The sequence below is a fragment of the Myiozetetes cayanensis genome, unplaced genomic scaffold (genome assembly GCF_022539395.1).
Source record: "Myiozetetes cayanensis isolate MyiCay16 unplaced genomic scaffold, myiCay2020 scf4, whole genome shotgun sequence".
NCBI lineage: Eukaryota > Metazoa > Chordata > Aves > Passeriformes > Tyrannidae > Myiozetetes > Myiozetetes cayanensis.
In genome coordinates this window covers 50,080,636-50,097,677 of record NW_026087631.1, presented here as the reverse complement: position 1 = coordinate 50,097,677, position 17,042 = coordinate 50,080,636, and the positions used below count along the sequence as shown (strand labels likewise).

Genomic DNA, 17,042 nt, shown 5'->3' with positions numbered 1-17,042 from the left:
ATTTTGGTGTAGCCTCTCTGGTCAAAGCTTTCAAGGTCACCTAGTCAGTTTGCTTAGGCACTTATTCAACCTATATGTATTTCAGAATTCCGCATTCTGTATTTGTGACTGTTTCTTCCCTTTTATGTATAACAATCTCAGATACAATACAGACCCTGCTAACAGCGTCATTGTTCTGAGCCAAGAAAGAGGATACCAGCAGGAAGTTACTGCCTTCTGACTTCCTCCTTGAAACAGATTGGGATTACGCTTTGGGATGTATCTCTTCTTCTTAACCAACTAATTTGGCACAAGCATCCATCAAGTGTTGTGGGGCATTTGAGACAGGAGTGTGTTTGGAAGTGGATTGCCACTAAAATGAGTTCAGTTAACCTCTGAAGAGCACTTGGAAAGGGTCATAGTAAAGAAAGGTGAATTGCTATGGCATGCAGACAGATATGCACCCTTGTGTCCCATGTGCAAATGCATTGGGAATCTTTGTCCTAAGTTTGGTAGTGAAAGGGAAGTAGGCAGAGAGCTCTGCGTGCTTTAGAACATCACTTTAAGGATGCTGGAGGAGGGATGCTTGGATGTGTCTGAAGGCAAAGCTGGAAAGAGGGGATGCTTGTGTGAATTCTACTGAATTTTACATTCAGTGAACGTGAACTGAAGTTCTTAAAGATTCTTCCTTTAACATTAATAAGTCAGTAAGATTGTTTTACTCTGAATGCCGGTCTGTATGTTACTTAGGCATGTACAATGCATTAAAATCTAGAGAAAGGATTGCCTCAGGTCAAATGTGTCTTGAACATGTGTATCCATAAAACAGTTTCAGAAATCTCAAGAAAAAAAAGTGATGTTTGTTTTTCTTGAGTACTGCACAGCAGCATTTCACCAAATCTGAATTTGTCATCCAAAAGCAGTGGAGATGATGCTGGTTAATCAAGGTGGCTTTCCAAACTAACAGAAATACCATTTCACCTTTTTTGGGAGGGAAAAATATCAGATTTTATTTAAGGTTACATTTAATCCATATTACTTCCAGCTGTGTCATACTTATTTATACTAATTTGAGGTTAATTTGTAGAACCAATGGGAAAATATATGATGTTAGATATGGACAAATTCAAGTGGTCCTAGACTTTGCAACAGAAGAAATTACTAAAATTGTTCCTTTTGCGAAAATTTGTATCATGTAACCTACAGGCTCTACTTTTCTTTCTTCTCCATTACTTTCTTGGGTGCATTTTTCATTCAGGATTGTGGGCAACTACTAAACACAGGCTGAAGTATCATGAAGTATAGGGAAATCACGATAATATGACTGATAGAACAGTTTTGGGGAGCTGAGTGCGAAGGGTACATTAGGTGGCACTGAGAGAGTCTGGCAGAGTTTAGTATGTGTGGGTTTGGATGGTCTGGCATTGAGCCTACGTGTTGATACTGTGTGGATAATCATCTGAGGTACCATCCGGTGATTGTGAATTCATTGCATGTCCTATCACTATTAAAGAAAAAGGCAGTTACAGCTTATGCCATCTTTGATAGAAAGTGTTGTCCTGTTTTACAGGATAGCATTCTTGGTATGTAGTTTATTGTTGAGATGATAAAGTTTCTGTGGGTAAATAGTAGTAAATGAATAGTAAAGACAGCTATATTAATTTTTTGATCATTAAAATACATAATTCCAACTGTAAGCAAACTAGGCACAATTAAAAAGAATGCAGCTGATCAGTTGCTGAGGGTAGTGTTTCTACACTGTAGTGTTGAGCTTAAGTGTCTGCCCGTCCTGGATGGGCAGATATATGTTCTTGCTGTCTTATTTTTGAACATTTATTATAACTATTCAGGATTTCTATTGCAAGTATTGTTCCATGAAAGCATTTTAGAACTGTATTCCTTATGTTCAAATTTTTGGAATATATTTCCCGCAGCAAAATCTTCTACTCTAATGTTCTACTTCCTTCTCTAATGTTTAGAGTGGTTTTCTTTTCACCCACTCTCCTATATTTTTGCTGTGGTTGCTAAAGGTTACTTAGTTTAGCGTAACCCTTCTGAGGATATATTTGCTAAATTTAATAAGTTACTATTTGTGATAAATCAGTCAATATGACCCCACTTTAGAATATTTTATTAAGATCAGCATCTACACGAAACTTAATTGCATATTTTTCTCCCTTTCAGCAAGCTACATTGAGCGACCTCAGCTGATTAGAGCAAAAGTGCCAATAGTGAAATTCAGGGATAAAGTCAGGCAAGTATTCTGTTCAAAACAATTTTTTAGACTTTGGTATGAGGAAGTACTCCATATTTGTACTGTCCTTAGAAGTAATCCCACTGTCATGCCTGTTTATTTGTGTGGTGCCTTAGTTGTATTGCAGATTTGTTCAGCTAGCACGCAGTGGCAATCAGCTTACTTCCTTGATTGCCTGAAACACCTCTTGTGGTTGAAATGCTGTTTGGTTTCTGTGATGTGAATTAGAACCAGTACATCACATATTTCTGTGAGTTATTTGTACGTAGTGGACTACAGTTGACAGATAGTTTATGACAGAAATACAATGGTGGGAAGAAAACTGCTGTGAAAGATAATTTTGATTGTTGTGCAAACATAACTACTAAGCTACTTAAGGACTAATTCACAGTATTTACTATACAAACAACACTAAAATGAACTTCAGTTTATTGTGATGTTTTCTTGATTAAAAAGTTCTTGTTCATTTTAGAGAGTATATTCTGTCTTCTAGGGAGATATTCTGTGTTTACCAGTATAGTATTACATGTTGTATTCACACTATTAGGTAGTAATTTTATGGCTTTGTTTAGAAGTGGGAAGTAATTGGACAGAAGTGGATGTGTTATGTGTTATACGTTGTAGTATTCATTGTATCTTCATTATAAAGACATGAGAGGGATGTACTAGGACAGAGAATGATGTATTTTTATTATGTGTGATAAAAGTATCTAAGAGAGAAAAAAGGCATGCAAAGCACTGAAATATGTTAACAGTCTGAGTAATGTTTAAATATTCCTATGTTTATTGGTTTAGTTTTGTAAGATTGATGTGTATCAGCTTCATGTAGTAACATAGTTTCACTGGTTTTGTAAATCAGAACAACTGTTTTGTATCTACCTGTCTTACCCTGTCTATATGCATCTAAAATTTTGCAACCCTGTATCTGTCTCATGAAAACAAATGAGCCCACTTCTCCTCTCCTTCTAAAAGAGTATCACTTTTTTTAATCACCATATGCCTTTATCAGAGCAGGAACCTTGCCATGGTAAAACTAAGTCTGGTCGTGTTTACAATTTGAACTAATCTATATTGTCCATTTAAACTTTTCTTTCATCTAAGATTATATAACACTTGTAGGGATTCTCACTTTATGCTATTTTTCTTCATTTACACCTAGTCCCATATTTACTCTTGTGTAGTTGTCTACCTTATAAAAATTTGAATATTTTTTTTTCTAGTAACTTTCTTCCCTAACAGTACAGAAGGTTATTTCTCCCATGCTTTCTGAAAGTATTATACTTGTCAAGCTAAAATCTGGGCTCTGTGGCTTAGCTACATACAGCAATGCTAGTCTTTCCCATAATACATGAAATAGTAAAATCTTTTTGCAAATGCTGTGTAAGTTATGGGATTATAGCAAGAATTTTTTTCCACTTTAAAATCAGAAAATAAACTTTAAAAAGAAACCTTAAATATGGAGGTGATTGTATGTGAAGATTGAAGGCATTTATAATCCGTACTACAGTCACTTTCAAAAAATAGTAAGTAATGATAATTATATGCCTTACAGACATGATTTAAAGAACTCTTTTTTTCTACTAAAGCAAAATATAATCTTCTTACGATGGAAGCTGCACGTTATATTTTTGCAGAGTAAAAACCAATGCTGTTTGCCATCTGGTTTCCCTTGTTGCTTTTTTCGAAGAGAGGAGCAGCAGGGAGTGGCATGACTTTGGGTTGGTTTTTTTGTTGTTGTTTTTTGTTTTGTTTTGTTTTTCTTTTTTTTGGTGTTTGGTTTTGTTTAATTTCTCTCTTTACAGTTATCTTTCTCTTATATAACCTGTCTTCTCCATCCATGTGTTGTCATTTTATTTAAATATCTGTCTCTTTCCAATCACTTATCGGCTTCTGTTTTTTGTAGGCTCATACATACACATACACCCACAGTCATTCATTTTTTCACAGAGGTCTTGAGAAATGCATTGGATATTCTGTACCCAGGGCACTAGTCTTTTTTTTACCAAAACTGGAAACTAAACATAACAAGTTTCCTCTGAAAACCAGTTTTCTTGATGCCCAGCTGCTGGGAAAGGATGGTAAAATTCAGTGGGTGGTATCTCTGTATCTGGAGATGCACATTCTGATGTGTTACCAATGCCCCATACATACTGCTTAAATTTGCAGCTGTCAAGTGGTAGTTCAAGCTTGTTTATTTCCTGTACTGATATATACTATATTCTTAAAACATGTAAAAAGTCATGCTTGATGTTAATTCATGTTTAAAATTAATATTTTTATGCAGATAATGTTTTCATGTAGGTAAGGGTGAAAAAAACCCTCATCAGCATCAAAGTAATGTGTTTTACCCAGTTTAATGAATTTCATGTCCATGTTCCCCTCATGTAAGAAAAACTGAATGAATATTTGGGCAAACAAATAGTGACTGATACATAGATATATAAAATAGAAATAGCTGTACATAGCAGATAACTACTTCTTTGTCAACAGTAGGCTCTTTGTGTTGCAAATTAGTGTTGCTATGGCTTGAGTTTAATGTAGTTTCTTGAGTCTTGTGAGTAGTTAAGCTCCATATGCAGTATGAAATTCAAATTCGGGGATGGGATGTGCTGTAAGTAAAGCTTGTTAGTGCTTGTTTGGCTTGTTCTTATTTTCTCTTAAGAGAATCGAAGTTATCAAAAGTTTTTTATTGCAAAACATGCAACGTTAACTATAACTGGTTTTTGTTTCAAAGTGCTGATTATCTCTCACCATCATTAGACTCTTACCTTTCAAACTCTTCTTAATTCATATTATATCACGTAGTTCAAATCTAGTTGGGAGGAAGAGTCTAAATTTAGATCTACATGTATTCTTTGTGTAAAACAACAATTATATTTTTGTAACAATGGAATTCCAGTCTGTAAGCAATTCAGGTACTATAAACAAAACTGTAGAAATGACAGCATTTAAAACTCTGTTGAAGGTTTCTAGGATTTTATATTAAAATTACAATTCTGCATATCTGTCACTAAGTAGGTAATAAACATTCAGAAACTGAATACCATGATGCTTGATTTTTTTTTCTTCTTCCCAACAGCTATGTGGAGTTTGACTTGAACGTAAACAATGTTGTAGGGATAAGAAATACATTCCTTCTGAGAACCTATGCATTCAGTAAGTTTTTATTGTATTTTCTTATTTCTATAAATTTTTCTTTTTGAATTTTTATTTTGGCATTCAGTTTAATATGTTACTATATATATCATTACCTATTTAGCTGCATTAGTTAACTCTAAGTTCTTGTTACTTACTCTAAATATATGAGAAAATATATCAGCTAGGTATGTTTGTAATTGAATATTACAGTATTCAGAAGATAACAAAGATTCTTCATATTAAGGTCCACGTATCTACTACTATGGCTGCTTCAAGTATTCTGGGAATAACAAGGTCATTGTACTAATGGTTATCTAGTGATATTTCCTTACAGCCACTGACAGGCTGTGTGGCTGATAGCTCATTGTGTCTGTATGCTGTTAGAGTCTTTTCTTGGAAAATCCAAAATACTGCTTCAGTGTTTATACTAAGCCCAAATCTGTGTCCTCCAACAATGAGAATTCTTTTCCCTCCCTTCAATAAAAAATAACTTGGGGTCTGTCCTGGCAGCAAATTAATTCAGGGAAAATTAGTACAAGGAACTGGAGACAGCTTTGAAGTCAAATCTGACACTACTGTATTGAGTGATGTATCCAGTTTTGTCTTGCATGCAGATTTCCTGACATACCCATTTATAATGTTTCTGTGGATCTTATTACTCAAAAGACTGTTTTTAAATGCAACTATTTGGTTCTGATTTTTATAGGATGGTTAGCAGTTGTAGAATAACTAAGTAAATTCTATAAAATACTTGCAAAGGTAACCTTAGTATACAAGAAGTATGTTGATCAAGTAGGAACAAATGTTGATTAATTGCTGTGTAGTTAGATGTACTTTTTTTTGAGATGTACTTATTTTACTTGCAGTTGAGAATCGAGTTCGTCCATTAGTACTGGTTATTAAGAAGTGGGCAAGTTTTCATGAGATAAATGATGCCAGTCGTGGTACTTTAAGCAGCTACAGTCTTGTGCTGATGGTTTTGCACTATTTACAGAGTAAGTATTTTTTTCCATGTCGAAACTGCCTCTTTTAAGTTCATATTTTGTAGTTTTCCTGTTTAATAAAATCAAACAGTAATCATCTTCCACACAGAAAGATTTGAAAGTAAAGTGCATTTACTCTATTTCCTTAGTACTGCATTTGTCTTTAACAAGTGGACCTCTTCTCTGGAAACACGGTTACCAGCTTTAAAAGGTTTTAAAAAAATTAAATAAATGTAGCTGCAAAACACTATGTAACTATAAAATAAACTCAAGCACTAGTTAACAAAAATGCATGAGGACAGTAGCTTTAATCATGCGTGGCAGCTGGCATAACTCCCTAGAGAAGGGAAAAAAAGGTTCAGGTAATCCTTTTCATGCAAAACTGTGATCAGTCAGCTGTCTGGGGAGGATCAGAAGTCTACAAAGAGGAGCCTTTTACCTGTGCTTCATCAGCCTTTTCTGCAAAAAAAAACCCTGCCTGAGATGTGGGTCTGTACATGTATCTAGCACCATCTGTTTAGGTTCTGGTGTTTTATTCATGAAGATTTTAAAGGGTCTTTTTTTCCTGCTACATGCATGCAATTCTCTTGAAAGTAGCCTGTATCCTCAAACTTCTAATAGTGTTTTTGTTCATGTTACTGGAGAGGGAACAAACCAAAGGCTTTCATTTGCAATAAATGGTGACCCTGTCTTCACTAGGCAAATTCCTGTCCTGTATTACTTACTTAATTTCCATGTTCTTATACTCCTGTGGATGTCCCCATACACAAGTTTAGTGTGGCTTCATTTTATTTTATAGATACCTCAGTATCTTGTACATTAACTTTCTGCCAGGTAACAGGTCTAACTAACTTACACAGTAAGAAAATGGAACTTATATGTTAGTGATAAGTGGTAACTTTTCCCCTAAAGTCTGTCCTCTTAATAAACCATGCAGGCTCATATACAATATCTTGATTGCTTGTATTGCTTAGATTTTGTTGCCTGGAAATTATCCAAGATATTGCAGAACTATGAGCTCTTGCATATTTCTAAAAACCTGCAAATAAAATAAGAATATAATTAAAGAAGCTGTGATCATTGTCTTAGCATACCTGGTAGGTAGTATATTATACTCTATGAAGATATTCCAAGCATATTCTGAGAATTCTGCTGTTCTGATTTTTAGTCCCTGTGGAAAAAGGATTCTGTAACATCTCATCCCCTATGAGACCCTGTTGAAGTGTGAACTAAGTCCCAAGTCCTGTGTACTGAATTTAATTATTATTCTCCCTAATGAACAATGTAGACCGGTTGTTTAAAAAAAACATGCTAAAGAGATGATGTTAAAGCTTTAGTCTGAGGAGTGCTCTAGCAATTTGGTAGCTGCTCTAAGGCTTGAGCGGCATTGTCTGTATTTTTGGATTTTGGTCTGTCATCTAACCTGGGTGATAAGTTTTCTCTTTATTTTTTATGTTGTGCAAGTGATGCTCTCCCAATCCATGATTTTCGTGAAAATGACAAACATTTAATTCATTTTGGGTTTGTATCGTTAATGACTGCGTGATCATTATAACATTTGGTAGACCACCTAACAATATTAGACTGTATTTATGTATTTTGTGGAGATTTTGCTAGCAATACCTAGTGTGTTCGACATTTTTCCTTTAGGTGACTTTTTGGAGGTTCGGTATGTAATATTTTGCAGCTGAAAAACACATGCATTTGCAGTATCTGTAGACTTATGCTGTGATGGAATTGTATTAGAAGTAGGGGGGGAAAAAAGGCTCTCTAATTTTTCCTTTAGGGAATCTAGGTGATTTTCTTATAGCCATGAATTAATATAAATTTGAGCTACTGTAGAATTTTTCATGCCTTCTACATATAGTAATATCTTAATAACAGCCTCCTTTAGCTGAATGAACTTCTTATAGTACTATATAGTGGGAAATACACTAATAGAAATGTCTGCTGAATAACTTCTATTTTAAAAAATGCCTGAAAGTGAAGTTCTTGATAGATGTTTTTAAGATAAAATTTCAACCTAACCCTGTGGTGTAGTTGATATGATAATGCTTCCTGTGAATTACATGAATCACAGTAACTTTAAACTTTTCTTTTTTATAGCCCTACCTGAACCCATCCTTCCATCCCTCCAGAAAAATTACCCAGTAAGTGTTTCTTATGGTTTTACTACATAATGTATGTGTATGACCCTGCTTATCTAAATGTATCAATTCTTAACTTTATAATGGATTGAGTTGAGCACAGTCTATAAATCTGGTCATTGATCTGCTAAACATAAGTGTGAAAGAGGTTATTTGCTAATTTCTGTAAGGAAAATTCTGTTATGTATGAGAATATTTCACATACAGTTAGAAACAAGTGCTAATGAAAACCGCTGACCTAATTCCCTTTATGCTGGCCTGAAAATATCCCTGTGCCAGTTGTAACTTTCTGATTCCTATTTTTAATATATTAAGTAGTGTTTTTTTCAGCCAACTGTGGTGTTACAGAATTCCATACCCTCCCACAGCTGTTGAGTTGCCTGATATTTCTGTGTGCAGAGTGAGTGATAAACATCTACTATGCAAACTTTTGTGACATCACAAAATTTGACTTCAAGAAAACACCTTTTTGGGACTTTGCTATTGTATCCAGATCGTACTCTGTTCACTTCCAGTGAACTCCGTGAATTAGCATGCTTTGATCCCTCCAGAATTAGGACTGCTAGTAATGAGATTTAGTCTAAGGAAGATGATCTAGAAGTAAGATCCACCCTCCTAAATATTTCTCAGCTCTATTGATGAATAGTTCAATGCTATAACTTATTTACAGAAATTCCTCAGTTCCTTCCTCCTTACTTTTCCTCTCGTGTGTCACTTTTTAATTTTTTTTTTTTAATTCATAGTTCACATAGTTTGGTGTCCCTGTCCCCCTACGTTTCTGTAATCTGTTGCTGACAGTTGTGCTGAGGTAGTATCAGAAAGCCGTTCTATCTTTTGCATATAATTCCTATAATGCTGAAATGGGAATATTTACTGACACTGTACATCAGGGAGAAAATACTGTGGTGTCAGCCATTTTGGGTAATTAGGGTAATCAAGATGCAGAAGAAAGCATTGAGTGATAATACGCTACAGTTTTATTTCTGTATTGTGAATCTGCTAAGGCATACCTGTGCTACATTTTTGTGGTCTTTATCTTTTCCTCTGGTTTTTTTTATGGCACTATATATCTTCTAATTTCTTCACTGTGAGGGCTGAAAAGCATTTGAAGTTGTCTTTCATTTCTTGTACACTTAGCTTTATCTGATAGGGTTTGAATTGCTAAATTTGTTAATTATGTTTTCCTAAAGATCATATGCTGTAGTGTTCTAAGTTTTGTGTAGCATGTTGTTTAAATAAAACTGTTAAGAATTAGTAAATTTTTATTCCTCTATAATTATAATGCAAAATTATTATTTACATTTACAAAATAAATTTATATTTGTAGTGTTTGAACTGTGTAAAGGCCTTCAGAGTACTATACAAATATTAATGCCTTATTAAAGCAAAAGTGTACAATACCAAAACCTGAAAAATCTGAAAAATTTTTACTAAATTCAAGGTTTTATCTTGTGTTATGTCAAAATGGTAAATCACCTGCAGTTACCTGTGTTTTGAGAACAAAACTGGAAGAATTGGATTTTTACCCTGTTCTGATGTAGATTTTTTTGTTTTTGTTTTTTTGTTCTTGTCAGTTATATTACCTTTGGAGAATGGACCAAGTATTTCAGGATTGCTAACAGAATTAAAAGAATATTTTATACTTGTTTACTATAAACCCAAATTTGCAAATTTATTTTTGGTCTACTGTTTCCATTAGGAATATAATTATAGTTAAGTGTTTAAAAATTGAAAGTTAAAGTTTCTGAATACTGATATTTCGAAGAAATTTAATATGAAAAATACAGCAACACAAATTTGGTGTTGTACTTTGCAGTAATAATTTCAAAGCATAGGCAAATGTCAGTATCGAAAGAAACCATATGTTTTTCTTGTGGTTGTAGCTGGTCAAAGCTCTGTCTCTATGCTAATGCTACACATAAATACTACATCTCCCCTATATACGTCTGCCTCCAGTTTTTCAAAATTGAATCTACAGCCTGAAAATACTTTTGTGCTCTGTTTTAAATTGTTGGTACCATATAAGAGAGACATGCTTTCATTGAGGAGGAAACAAAAGGCAGATTCTGTATCTCAGTATATCCCTACTGCAGATGTGAATAGGTGAGAAGTCCTGGAAAGCTACCAGGTTTGCCCACTGGTGCATTCTGTTGCCATGGGTGAGTCTCCAGCTGGCACCAAGCTGACGTGTTTTGCAACCTCTGGTTTAAAGTGGGTATTGGACCACATCAGATGTGGGGTTGTATTCTGGGGCTTCCTGCCCCCACTGTCCAGATAAGGTAGATGGTAGTAGCCCACAAAATGTTCTGATCACTTCTGAAGTCTATGTAGAACTTGCCTCCAAGTCAGGACTTTACAGATGAGCTCTAGAGAGCCTGTAATGGCTCAGGCGATTGCAGCTAGTGCGCATTGCTGCCACTGGCAGTCAGAAGGAAACCTGTGCCTGAGCCTCCAGTGTTCAAGCAGCCTCAAGTGTATTACCTTAAGTCAAAAAGGAAGTGGGTCTCCATGAGTGCTCTGCCTAGTGAACTTTGTGGACTTTGCACAAGCACATTTTTGTATCTGCTGCCTCATCTTCATGTCATGTCAAAACGGTGGAGCAGAAGGTGGGATTGTGCTCAATGCAGAAGTCAGTCCTTGGGCAGACACAATTTGCTTCACGTGTTGAGTTGCACTTTTAAAAAGTAAAAACATGACCTAAATATTAATTTGTAAGACTGGTGAAGGGTATTTTATGTGTGTGAATATAAAAAATGGCAAGACACAATGCTGATGCTACAACGGTAAACTTTTTTGAACGAAGAGTCTTGTACATTCAGAGTTAAACTTGCTTTGCATCAAGATACTCAAATATAGGGGATTTTTTTATGTATGCTTGTCTTCCTTTCCTGTGTGTAAGGTGGAGTGAGCGTACTTGTAAACATTATGTAGCTTAAACATGAAACATGTTGCTGAATACTGGTGTTTCTTGAGAAATGAACCAACCAAGGTAAAAATTAGAGATCTAGCAAAAAAAGGAAAAGGACTGTGGAGTCCCTTTTTCTAAAGTATATTGGATTTCCTTTCCATCTCTTAAGGTGGCTTGAGGCAAAGACACAGTTGAATTTGTCTGAATTAGGGACTAATTTTAATAGAAGTTGGATCTTTTGCCTTTTAGTGCAAGTTAAGAAGGGAAAACTTGCAGGGATTACCTACTTGAAACTAAGCTAATTTGAATGATGCTTTGTAAATCTGGTTTTTTTTAGCCAACATCCTTTATGTGCAGAATCTACCTTGTTATGTTTATCTAGTTATTCCCTGAGTCCCTCTAGCAGGAATGAAGATACTGTTATCCCTGTTTTACTCCAGGTGAATGGAGGGGAGTTGAGGCTAGTGAGTTTTCATGGGTTGTCTGTGGCAAAGCAGAAAAATGAGTCTTTGTATCCTGTGGCTGGTCTGACCTCTTGTTCATTGGATACTGAGTTATTGCTTTGTTAAGAAATTATATTAAACAAATTACATTGTTGATTATTGATATATTGAATGTTGGTGTAATGGTTTCATTACATCTTGCATATACTGAATTTTAAGTAATAACTAATTTGGTTTTACATGTAAAACTTTCTAATATGGTAATAGCTACTTCTTCCATAAAAAAATTTCTGTATTTCAGAAAGATGAAACACTGTTTTTTGCCTGGTGATCAGCAACTGACAGAGCTTAAAAAATAATTTTACTAACAGTATCACAGGAATGTGATTAATACTTCGCTTTAGTTAGTGCTAAAAGATCTTATTTTCTTCCAGAAAAGTAATTTCAGTCATACCTTCTCTTTTGCAATACTTAGTTGCTTTTTTAAGAACAATTTTTGTAGAGATATAACCACTAAACCAAATGGAAATGGGAATTATTTATAGCACTAGGTGGTTGGGTTTTTTAATGATTAGCTGCTATAGAGTGTAACCTGCGTTTTTACAAGGGTACTTATATAGTATAATGCACATGGTTTTTTTGAAGGCAAATGCCTTTTTGAGTGAGGAAAACTTTGATTTGTCTGAAATCTTATCGCAAACTTTTTAGCTGCTCAGGATGCCAGCCTCACTGTGCTGGCAGAATTTTCCTGCAATTGAGAAGTTCTCAGGCATTTAAATATTCAACGCTTAAAAAGTTAATCTTGTTCTCATTTTCAAAGATGTCTGCTGCCTCCAAACATTTACTTACTGGTTTTAGTAGACATTTGTTGTAATTGTTTCATTGCATTTCTGTTTTATATTGTTTGGAGATGAGCATCCCTTGTTCTTCCTTTTACCTCCTCCCTCTTATGTTCTTTTTGAGTTGGTATACTACCAATTCTGAATTCAACTGTTGTGACTCTTCTATAGCTTTCTGTGGGAAGGGGCAAGGAGTAATTTTCACTCTACTACCTTTCTGATTAACTTTAGGGTTAAAACTGTGTATATTGTATGACATAGGAATGGCTGTTCTCTTTGTACATCTTTGTGCACTGCTTATCTGCTTTTTATGTCTGTCTGTCTCCATTGTTTTGGTGTCTTATGATGAATTATAAGATGTTAAATTCTGAGCTCTGCTAACTAGGTAAAGTTATATCATGTGAGGTCAACACTTGAAATTTTTTCATTACTAGAAGAATAGTTTTTTTTTTCCCAGAAGATACTGCACGAGGTTCCAGGAAGTTTTGCTAGAATTGGCAGAAGAGGACAGAAGTCCTAGACTTTTCAGTCCTACTGGTTCTGATCACTAACTGTGCTTTTCTCAGAGGAAGAGCTGCCAGCTGTGGACATGGAAATAGCATTACAGTGTGTAGTGCTTCTAGTGCTGTTCTAGTACTATAAAGTTTGACTCATGGCTGATACTACTCTTTAAAATAACAAATGAATGGGAGGAGAGGGGAGATATAGTAATGAGTGAATAGGTCTCTAAATTTACATAAATATGTTCCTTTATTTGAATGTAAAGCTTTCTCTTTTGTATCTTGGGTTAATTTTCAGTAAAACACACAACATTGTTGTAAAGTGGTGTTAAAACCTGGTATTACCAGGTTATAAAAATTGTTTCTCTAATAAGGGAAGATATGTTTTCCTCCATGTACTCCAGTTTATCATGAGAACTTAAAGGATGCAGTGGACACTGAAACAGTAGAGCAGATCTAAACCCATGCTAATTTAGCCTTGTATAGATTTCTTTTTAAGCTGGCAATAGTGATTTCTTTTCACAGCAAATCTGACCTTTTCTTACCCCCATCACAGCCACCCCCTTCCCTCTGAAAAAAATCATACTTCAGCTAAAATGCTGCATTCTGTGTATTCAGGTGTTTTGTATAACTTCACCGTTGGGTTTTTTTTTATTCATTCAGATAGCTTGGCTAGAGGAAGTGTGACTGCAGTCTTTGAACTTAATATGTGAGAGGATGCAGATTCATTTTATTGCCAATGGGATTCACATAATTTGAACTCTATGCTGTGGGAGAAAAGTCAGGCCTTCCTTTGGGATTGTTTCTGTACCATAGGTATTCGAAATTGGCGATGGGTGCATTAGTTTTACCTACCTTATCTCAGTTCAACTGCAGCCAGCTCAGTGCAGTTCAAAGATCCTCCCATGTTAAAGTTCTTAAGTAAACAGAAGTCAGGGGGTGGTCACACACTCCTGTGCAAGATGATTCTACCTGAGTTCAGGGAGAGTAACTAGTATTCAAGAGAGAAGGAGAAGAGAAATATTTGTTCTTGCAAATGTCCTTGAACTTCTAATAAGCCAATGGTAGGCAGCTTTCTTATTGGGAAAAATAAGTGTGTCTTTTTTAAGACTTTCTATGTGTATATATATACACTCTGATTTTTTTTTTGACAGGAATGTTTTGATCCTACTATGCAGTTGCATCTTGTTCATCAAGCTCCATGTACCATTCCTCCTTACATCTCGAAAAATGGATCAAGCCTTGGAGATTTGCTAATAGGCTTCTTCAAATATTATGCCACAGAATTTGAGTAAGTAATAAGCTCGTCTTTGTGGTTTGGAATACACAGAACTTTAATTCCTTCTGTTCAATATAGCAATGCTTTCTAATGCTTGAAGAGAAGGAATTGCAGTAATGAAGGAATGGGAATTGACAGAGAGGAAAGGGGCGAAAAGGCTAAAGGACAACAGGAATGCTGATAAAGTATCTGACATCTTCTGCTTAGCCAGGCATTCTGTCCTGCAAAATAGCTGCTGAACACTAGAGAGCTTTGTCCTTTACAAATTGCTAGGGTTTGTTATATTACACTATAATATAATGTTTCTCCTGAGTACCTGTCTTTTCAGCTGGCAAGGTGATGTTTGGTAATGAGGCAAATGAGAAGACACTGCTGAAGGGTTTCTTCAGGTTCCTGATTTATGTTGAGCACTAGATGAATCCTTTGCTACTTATCTGAACAACAAGTTGTTAATCTTCTCATATACGAAAGTAAATATATTTTCCAATAAGGAACAATTTTCTGGTTTGCCTGGGCAAAGTAGTAGAGATGATCTTGTCTAAATGCAGGAAAAATGCCTAATTTGCTTTTCTGGTTTTAGTGCTTGTAAACATAGTCAGGACCAGATTTCTACCTAGTTGGTGGCTGGTCCAGACAGACTTTGTTTTTGTGTGCTATTAGACAGATATATGTTAAGATATATGAGGACTTCTGCAATATCAGTACTTGAAGTGATGGTAATCCCTAAATATTATTTTTTTGTGATGTTCATAAATCAGGAAAAAATGTTACCTAAATTAAATCACACAGGTTAAATTCTGGTTAAAACAAGCCTTGAAAAAGTAACATTGAAGACAGGATAGTTGCTGATGTCAAAGGAAGAAAATGTTTTTTAAAAACAACTGAAAAAACAATGATGTGGCTGTTTTTTCCAGGGTCCAGTATCTGTTAAGTATTTAAACATTTCATTCATGATATTCTGTTCAAACAAACAAACAAAAAACCTACCAAAAAAACCCTGTAAAAAATAGCCATTAGAAGTCCTGTGTTGAAAATGCTACATAGCTGAGAAATTATTTGAGGAAATGATGCACTTAATGCAGCAGCCTATGTTTTTTTTCTGCTACAGAAATAAAACTTAGTCAGATGTACTGTTTAATTGACCATCTGTGTATCCCTGACAACTATAAATAATGTTTGAAAGGAATAGGTTTCATGTCTTGAAGGTAGTAAATTTCCATATAGTTTCTTAAAACATGGTAATTGCCTGGAGAAGACAAATTAGTGCCCATATGGAGGAACATGATCATGTCTTAAAAGTTTTTTTTGTGTGAGAGAGCAGGCCAGTGAGAACCAAAGAACAGTGTCATGCTAGGCACAAATGTGTTACCTTTGCTTTGAAGTTGCTGTTGGAAACAACAGTACTAGTCAGAATGAGGAGAGTTAAATAGGTAGAATCACAGAATATGCTGAGTTTCCTCATATCTAAACTAAACCTCTACTGACTCAGCTTTACACCATTACCTGAAGTCCTGTCAGTGGTTGTGAGAGTCAAGAGATCAGTACCTGCCCATCCGCTGCCCCTCCAGACTGAACAGACCAAGTGACCAGAGCCACTCCTCATAGGACTTCCCCTCCAGACCCTTCACCATCCTCATGGCCCTCTTTTGGACACTTCTTGATGGCTTACTATCTTTCGTATATTGTGGTGCCCAAAACTGCACACAATATTCAAGGTGAGGCCGCCTCAGTGCAGAGCAGAGCAGGACAATCCTCTCCCTCGACTGGCTGGTGATGCTTTGCCTGATGCCCCCCAGACACTGTTGGTCCTCCTGGCTGCCAGGGCACTGCTGAGTCATTCAGCTTGTAAATACAACACAGTGCTCTCTTAGTTCTGCCTTTCATGGAAGAACTAATATCTTACTCCAGAATGTGTTGAGTATTTTCATTGGTGTGGTTAGTAATTTTTAAAGGGTTTGCTTTTCCTGTGAAACATTTATTAATGTTTTTATGCACTGAAATGTTGAGATATATTTCAGATACTGCAACTGTTAAACTGGGCTATATTTCAATGACCTAGCCAGTGAACTTTCACTATTGTACTGTAATGTGTTTGATGAAAAGATTAATAAAGAGACTGCTATTTCAGTTAATAATATAAAAGTGATTGTTGTAAGTTTCTGTCTTTTTTAGGAGTAAAATGCACTACCAGGTTTGATACACAGGAACTGTTTTGCTTAATGAATAGGATGCAATCAAGAATGATCAGATCATGTGTGAAGATCATAATTTTGAACAGAATGAGTCATTGAAGTGACCTGCCTAGAATGCTTAACTACTCATTTATTTTAAAAGTGTTGTTCAGGAGTGTAGGAGAAGATGGGGATGTATTGTTTTAAACTTGTCTCTCACTCTAGCAAAGACCATCAGGTATTTCATTTAAAATCTGTGGTTTATTTTACTTTAGGTAGTGCATAATATTTAAAGGCAGGATGGGCCCAAAGAGTATGGCAAAGGAAGAAACAAAGGCACCTTGCATGGTGTGCAGCCATGAATAAGTTCATCTCCTTGTGCTGTGTTTTTTTCCCTTATC

General features: G+C 35.5%; 1 protein-coding gene across 4 annotated transcripts in view; it reads left to right on the top strand.

Moving 5' to 3' along the window:
- TENT2 (terminal nucleotidyltransferase 2) overlaps positions 1-17,042 on the top strand; it is a 41,324-nt gene that overhangs the window by 8,933 nt on the left and 15,349 nt on the right. For 3 of the 4 annotated variants that reach the window (XM_050329060.1, XM_050329059.1, XM_050329061.1), the window contains 5 exons: positions 2,164-2,233; positions 5,313-5,389; positions 6,238-6,366; positions 8,461-8,504; positions 14,346-14,482. In XM_050329060.1, coding sequence (XP_050185017.1) covers positions 2,164-2,233; positions 5,313-5,389; positions 6,238-6,366; positions 8,461-8,504; positions 14,346-14,482 — 457 coding nt within the window. Of the gene's footprint in view, positions 1-2,163; positions 2,234-5,312; positions 5,390-6,237; positions 6,367-8,460; positions 8,505-14,345; positions 14,483-15,959; positions 16,613-17,042 lie in introns of those variants that run through there. The other variant, XM_050329062.1, reaches the window with a different exon arrangement.